The sequence below is a fragment of the Notamacropus eugenii genome, chromosome 3, assembly GCF_028372415.1.
Source record: "Notamacropus eugenii isolate mMacEug1 chromosome 3, mMacEug1.pri_v2, whole genome shotgun sequence".
Lineage (NCBI taxonomy): Eukaryota > Metazoa > Chordata > Mammalia > Diprotodontia > Macropodidae > Notamacropus > Notamacropus eugenii.
In genome coordinates, this window is record NC_092874.1 from 330,292,805 (window position 1) to 330,300,207 (window position 7,403).

The 7,403-nt window shown below is 42.6% G+C and overlaps 1 protein-coding gene across 2 annotated transcripts; it reads left to right on the forward strand.

Annotated features, from left to right (window-relative positions):
- Positions 1-211: 211 nt before the first annotated feature.
- Positions 212-7,087, forward strand: LOC140496774 (procathepsin L-like). 2 transcript variants are annotated; one of them, XM_072596949.1, is made up of 8 exons: positions 212-415; positions 3,351-3,485; positions 3,828-3,950; positions 4,046-4,201; positions 4,416-4,640; positions 5,657-5,822; positions 5,927-6,038; positions 6,784-7,087. In XM_072596949.1, exons 2-8 carry the CDS (start codon positions 3,360-3,362, stop codon positions 6,881-6,883), a joined length of 1,008 nt encoding a protein of 335 aa, XP_072453050.1. In that variant the 5' UTR covers positions 212-415; positions 3,351-3,359; the 3' UTR covers positions 6,884-7,087. The 2 variants fall into 2 exon arrangements, with proteins under 2 accessions (XP_072453050.1, XP_072453051.1); XM_072596950.1 differs by having other exon boundaries at positions 249-444.
- Positions 7,088-7,403: the final 316 nt, after the last annotated feature.

The following is a 7,403-nucleotide window of genomic DNA, read 5'->3' on the forward strand; positions in this document are numbered from 1 at the left end:
TGGGGACAAAGCTATTCCTTTCTTCCTCCCACCCACTTTCCAACTCGAGCCCTTGGGGAATAGCCCTGACTCTTTTCACCTTCTATCAGCAAAGAAAGATAAAGCAGCCACCAAAGCCCTCCCATCCCCTCTCTCTACCCCTTTGCATCTCTAACCCTAAGGCAACAGCTAAACTGGCCAGGTTGAGACACCAGAAGGATCACGTGCCAGAGTCTCCTACTCACCTGTGTTCCCACCTCTTCATCCCTGCACAGCCCCTGGCTGCGATAGGCGATAGCACCAGGCAGGTTTAGCCCCGACACTCGCTTAAAAGAGGAGGCACCAGACCCAGGGCTGAGCAATCACTCCTCCAGGACCCCCAAGTATCCTTCGGGGTCCGGCTCTCCTCCGGTCCCGCCGCTGCTGAGACGCTCAGGTGAAGGGTGGGCAAGCAGCAACTCCCAGGTCCGAGGGAGGGGCTCGGAAAGGGGCGAACACCTTAAGCTCCAGGGGACCCCCGGGAAGGGAGGAGAAAAAGAGGACCGAGCCTGGGCTTGGGAAGGGGAAGTTGAGGAAGAGTTTGTAGTTACTGTTGCTGCTGGCAGATGGGATTGGGTGAGCAGAGCTCGGCCTGGGGTGTGGGTTCTGCCTGAACGCGGGCTGTTGAGTATGTAAGGATGTCACCTCTCCCGGAGGCTGCGTGAAACCAGGACCAGTTACCAGCATCTGCTTCCCAGGAAGGTTGTTAGGAAGCTCGGATGGGGGAGCATCTGGAAAGCCCCCTGCAGACCTTACAACGCGTTAAAGGGATGTTTGCCTTTATTTTGATTACCATTACTGTTATGGAAGCGCAGGGAGCTGAGCCCGCACCTTAGGCGGTCTGGGGTGTTTTGGGCTCGCACTTAGTGGGAGAGGACATGATCAGGAGGAGGGTCAACTTTTGGATGGATTTGGGGATGAGGAGTGGCCAGCCCCGGGATGAACTGTGTCTTTCTTCCCGGATCTGATCTGGGCCTGTTCTCTCTCCCTTTCCCTGGTTTCTTCATCCCGATAATCTGGAACTCTTCTGGATTTCCTTTAGTTGCAAACCCACGCAGACTTACTTACCTTGGATGGGGGGCTAGGAAAGTGAAAATGTACTGGCTTGTTTCTGTGTGTCTCGTTCTGCTTGTAGGAGGAAAAAAGTTCCTCCAGGCCTGGATTGAAAGGTTCCTTACAAAGGTTCCTGGAAATCAACCACACCATGTCCCCAGCGTTGAGAATGGGGATAGTGGAGAGAAGTGGGGCTCCTGGCCTCGGGCCAAGTCCCTTTTGCCTCCTTGGTGTTGTTGGGGATCCTGGCTCATGGGGGTGCCTCCACCTGACCTCATTTCCTGGCGAAGAGGGGTTGAGCTTGTTAACACAGAGGCTAATAGAAGTTTTTGCATACATGAATTTTGGATGTCCAGAGTTTCTATGACTTGCTTCTTTACTCCTGTATTTGTAAAAGATGGATTTTGGCCTGCACGCCCTTCAGATCTGAGGCTGATAAGATCTGAAAGTCTGAAGGTGGCTATCTCACTGAGCTGTAGGGAAGGCAGAAAAGGGTTACCTCCTCTCTCATTCCCTGTAAAGCCTTACCTTTAGGCAACTGGAAGGGAATTTAGGGAAACTGAGGCCCTGAGGTGAATATATGCCCATGTGGTAGTAAGTGGCAGTGGTCAGAATTGAATCTTGTATGTTCCTTGGTCATACTCCTAAGAAATAGAGCTGTTTTGAGTTCTGGAGACAGGTCATTTAGTAATTATGTTTAGTGAGAGGCTTAGAAAGTTTGTGTTGTAGCTTTAAGAAAAACATTCATTTAGTACTATCATGTCCCAGGCGTTGTGCTATGCCCTGGGGTTATAGAGTCAAAAGATAGTCCCTGCCCACAATAAGGCCTTATTTTAATCCTAGGACACTTCCCACCCCCCACTTCAGGGAAAAGATTTGTACTTGCCCAATATATATGTACATTTCTTTCTGTAAATCATACATACATTATTGTGCTAATAAAGACAAATAGAAACTTTTTAAAGTATCAGATTAAAATGAAATAATATGATTCTGGGGGCAATAGAAACACTGGAGTATAGTAGAGATGATAAGAGTAAATTATCTCTTTGGAATGATGTGAACTGCTGTGTGTGAGGGTAGGACGGAGAGGAGGAAGACTTGGGTCAGGGAGATGAGTTAGAACGCTACTGAAAAGTCCATTGGCAAGATGGTTAAGGCATAAACTAGGCTATTGTGAAGACAAATGGGCGAGATGCTTTGGCAATTGATTGGATAGAAGGGAGAATTCAAGGTGAGACTGAGGTTCAGAACCTTGGAAGGAAGTGGATGGGTTAGAGGACAAAGATAAGGTAATAAAACCTGCATATCCCATACCCTTTTACCTCATCCTATGGGACTCAGAGGAAGAGAAATGGAGTCTTTTACTAGTCTCTGCTCCAGCTACAACCCTCTTTCTTCCCCCATTTTTCCAGGGCCTGCTGCTTGGTAGTAGTTTCATCACAGTTGCCTTGGATTGGGGGAGGTTGGGAACATGAGAGAGAAGGCCAAGTAGGAAATTGTTAGAGTAATTATTTTAGAGAAAGGCCTTGTAGGTTGACAGTCAAGGAGTGCGATGTGGTTTAACCTCATCCTCTGAGTGGTTAACCATGATAATAATAATTATAAAATAGTTAATGCTTTAAGATTTCCAAAGCACTTTACAAAGATTATCTCATTTTATCCTCACAACAACCTTGTGAGGTAGGTGCTGTTATTATCCCCATTTTACAGATAAAGAAACTGAGGCTAAGAGTGGTTAAGTGATTTGCCTACAGCCCCACAGCTACTACTAAGTATCTGAGGCAGGATTTTAGCTTAGGTCTTCCTGACCACAGATCCAGCACCTGTTCAAGATGCCACCTGCCTCTAACCCACTATGGCTATCTTTACCTTGGCTTCCCTTTAGGGAACCACTGCCACGTAATATAGGGGGACATTTCATATTTTAAAAACAGTTACTGCTTTTGAACTGGATGTCAGTTTTAATTCTTGTACTATTAGTGTTAGCACTGAGTTGAGCACTGTTTCTGGTTTTCATGTTTTTGTATCTATGTCTAAACCCTCTGAAAAACTCTGGATCAGCATTACATCTATTGTATGTACCCTCACTGAACCCCACTCCCATACAATGCTTAATGCATTACTAGACAATATATGAATATCTGGTGAGATGAATTTTGTTTTTCCACTGGAAAAATTGTGTATATTTCCCCAAAGAAATAAGAGCTTGGATTTTAGGTTTTGCTTTAATTTTAATCACACATTTTATATCTCTTTCTTTCTTTTTTCCCCTTAAGGTTTGGAACATGAATTTCTACCTGTGTTTAGTTTCTCTGTGCTTGGGGATAGCAGCTGCTGCTCCACAATTTAACCAGACTTTAGATGCTAAATGGGAACAATGGAAGTCACAACACAGAAAAGCCTATGGAGGGGTAACCTTTAAACTCCTTTTTCCCCAAATGTGTTGAGTACAACATGTCCAAGATGTATTAATGAAATGGCCTTTCCCCAGAAACCAGTGGTTATCCAGACAATAGCTTCATTTGCTCACGTTTGCTGCTTTTCTCACAAAAGTTCTATACAAGTAGGGTTGTCTGTAGAATCAGAGCCTGGAAACCCTTCTGGGACAGCAATATTTGGATGTGGTCACCATCCCAACTTGGTGCTACTTAAGTTATTAAATCTGTGGATCTGGTCTGAGGATAGTTTCACTTGAATGTGTAAAAATACAAGTAGAAACTTATTGAATGTCACATTTTTGTACTTGCTTCCAGAATGAAGATAATCGGAGGAGAGCAATATGGGAGAAGAATTTGAAAATTGTTGAAATGCACAATCTGGACTACAGTGCTGGCAAACAGAGTTTCCGGATGGAAATGAACAAATTTGCAGACATGGTGGGTGTGTTGTAACAATCTGATGTTAATACTGCGTAGTCAGTTATCTTTTGCTCCCAATATTCTCAATATAAATGACTTTTCTCTTATTTTAGACCAACGAGGAATTCAGACAAGTGATGACTGGCTTTATACAAAAGGGATTTCAAGGGAAGACGAAAGGAGCTGTATTTCATAAATCGCTCTTGGAACACATCCCTCGTCATATAGACTGGAGAGAGAGAGGTTATGTAACTCCGGTTAAGGATCAGGTATTAAAAGTTGCTTTAGCTTGATCCATAGATAACTCAGATAAAACTGAGTGAAACTTGTGGTTTATAAAAGCTTATGATTATGATAATAATGGGCTTCATCTCAGATCTGTGGCTGAGTTCACTTCCATATTTGAAACTGCTTAGATCTGTCTTATAAAGATGGCTAAGATTATTTTGTAAACTAACCAGTGTTTCCTTTTGGCTTTTTCAGGGTCTGTGTGGTTCTTGCTGGGCATTTAGTGCAACTGGTTCCCTGGAAGGCCAGTGGTTCCGTAAGACAGGCAAACTTGTTTCACTTAGTGAACAGAATTTGGTTGACTGTTCTGCGGCTGAGGGCAACAAGGGCTGTGACGGTGGTTTGATGGATCATGCCTTTGAATATGTGAAGAAAAATGGAGGCATTGATATAGAGGAATCCTATCCTTATGAAGAGAAGGTAAATACAGTTATTGAATTTCCTTTATTTTGGTTTAGCTGTATTTGAAAGGAGAGTCTCAGTTTGGGGGATAGGAGTTGAGGAGGTTTGCAAAGCCTGAAGACTTCAATCCCACATTCCTACCTAAACAAAATCTACAACTGGATCCAAAATACATTATATCTTAAAGTGAGTTGCCTTCACTATGTGTACAATCAACCACTGAGAAATCTTAGGATGCATGTAGACTGTGTTGTATTAGACACTTCATAGATCACTTGATCAGACATCTTCATTTTACAATGACTTGTTCAAGATCACAAACATACTAATAAGTGACAAGGCCTGGATTGGAGCCCAGGATCCCAGACCACAAATCCATTCTGGCCTTTGTACCCTACCTTAGGCCTCCCTGACCCCTAGCTCCCATGAGTACCTCCTTAGGTGAAGAGAATTAAATGACAATTGAGTGTAATCTTGCATAATAGCTGCTAACATTTCCATCATCCTGAAGGTTTAAAGTATGTTATTCACATAATCTCATTTGCTTCTCAAACAGCCCTCTCTGGGGGAACTATTATCCTGATTTTTCTGAGCATCTCTCTACCTCAGTCTCATGATCACATAGCTTGTAAGGGGAAAGCTAGAATCCAAACTTGGTCTCATTGGGCTGTGCTGCGTTGAGTAGGCTCTTAGAGTTGTTAATTACTTCTTTGTTTTTTGCCAGTGGTATCTAAACCATACAGAAATGGGGTCCACTGAACCATACATTAGAATCCATGCAGGATGCGTATTGACTTAGGAGTGATGTGTTACCAGCCCTCTGGATTACACTGTGCTACCTTCTTTCAGTGTGACTTTCAAATCGTCCTTTACTCACCCACGTCCAGCACTATTCTTAAGTTGTTCCTTTGATAAATTGATGGGAAAGTATATGCCAGTAGCTTTATTAATTTTGTAACCATCATGTTTAAATTCATCTGTGCAATGCCACTGATAATATTAGACCAAACCTTTTATCTGTTTCATTTTAAAAGGATGGTGACTGTCGGTTTAAGCCAGAAACTGCTGTTGCTAATATCACTGGATATGTGGACATTCCATCAGGGGATGAAAAGGCTCTTAAAGTGGCTGTGGCAACTGTGGGTCCCATCTGCGTTGCTATTGATGCAGGACACTTTTCCTTCCAGTTATATCGGGATGGTAAGCATTTGTTCTTCTTTATTTCTGTAAGAACACCCTTAACCGTATTATTGTCATTCACTAGTTAGCATTTCTCAAGTTCATATTTCACTTGAATATCCCAGGTATCTATTATGAACCAGATTGCAGTATTGAAGACATAAATCATGGTGTGCTGGTTGTGGGCTATGGCATTGCTAAAAAGAATGGAAGGAAATACTGGATTGTCAAAAACAGGTAAATCAACATCTTTCCTGAAATGTCACTGACCTGCTTGTTGTCAGTTTCTGGTTCTTTCATTTTGAAGAATGGGGGAGGAGGAAGAAGGGTGGAGTTCCTAGGATTCTGTAAAATGGAGAAGGGATCTTCATGGGTGGAATGGACCCTGTTTTTAGCATTCAGAGTAGATTAAGAGTTCCCCAGTGGTTCTTCATAGTTTTCATGACCACTGATGATTTAATAGAATAAAAGATGTCCTGTTGTCTAGTTTGTTTTCCTGTCCTAATAGAGTTATTGTTAGACTGATTCCCAAAGTGCTGTGGGAAAAGCAGTTCACTTGGAAAACCTGAAAGTGCTTATTGTTAAGTGAATGATTATCATAAATAGGGCAGCTGGGTGGCCCAGTAGATAGAGAGCTGTGGCTCTGGAGTCAGGGGGACCTGTGTTCAAATAGGACCTCAGACACTTCCTAGCTGTGTCAACTCACTTAACCCTGTTTACCTCAGTTTCTTCATCTGGGAAATGAGCCAGAGAAGAAAATGGCAAACCCATTCACTGTCTTTGCCAAGAAAACCTTAAAATGGAGTCATGAAGAGTTGGTCACAACTAATCAACTACACCAAAACAAAGTTGTCACCAGCAACTGAAAGGTCCAGCTCATTTTCTGAATTCAGTCACATTAAGTGTCAGGATTTTATGCTCCTAGAGTAAAAGTCTGTTTTTGAATGGTGCTCTGAAACTTAACAGTTAACTTTCTTTTCAGCTGGAATACAGATTGGGGCAACAAGGGGTACATTTTGATGGCCAGGTATGAGAATAATAACTGTGGAATAGCATCGATGGCCAGTTATCCTGAAATGTGATGAGAATGAAGGAGGACTGCTTCCCAGAGAGATGGGACCTGCCCTGTGTCATCTGGGCTGAAACACTACAATCAGCCAGTATCCAAAGAGTAATTTGAGTTTCTTCTGAGATTTCCACCTCTCTGAAATGTAAACACTACTTTGTTGTAAATAGCTTGTAATATTGCTTAATTCAAAAACATAAATTTTCATTTGAAAATTGTATACCTAGTGCTTTGTGTTTTAAAACAAACCTTCATTTGCTTTATATGAACTTTGGGAGAGCTGATTTCCTTCAATGTGTTTCAATTTTGTAGCAGGGAGAAGAAAGTTAGGTTTCTCATTTTTGGTCCTAGGTCTGAAGTCACTCAGTGGCTATAGATGGTTTCTGGGGTTGACATTACAACCTACTGATTGAAGTACAAATCGCTGGATGGCTTTGACTTGACTTCAGCCCTTTGAAAGGCAAAGCACGGGAAATTATATGCCAATTTTCAGGAGCCATTGTTAATCAATGCATAGGTTTGTTCTCTGACTGTCA

Coding starts and splice junctions, on each gene's coding strand:
- LOC140496774 (XM_072596949.1), top strand. CDS start 3,360: ATGAATTTCTACCTGTGTTTAGTTTCTCTGTGCTTGGGGATAGCAGCT. Junction 4,202..4,415: donor TAACTCCGGTTAAGGATCAG/GTATTAAAAGTT, acceptor TGGCTTTTTCAG/GGTCTGTGTGGTTCTTGCTG. Junction 6,039..6,783: donor TACTGGATTGTCAAAAACAG/GTAAATCAACAT, acceptor CTTTCTTTTCAG/CTGGAATACAGATTGGGGCA.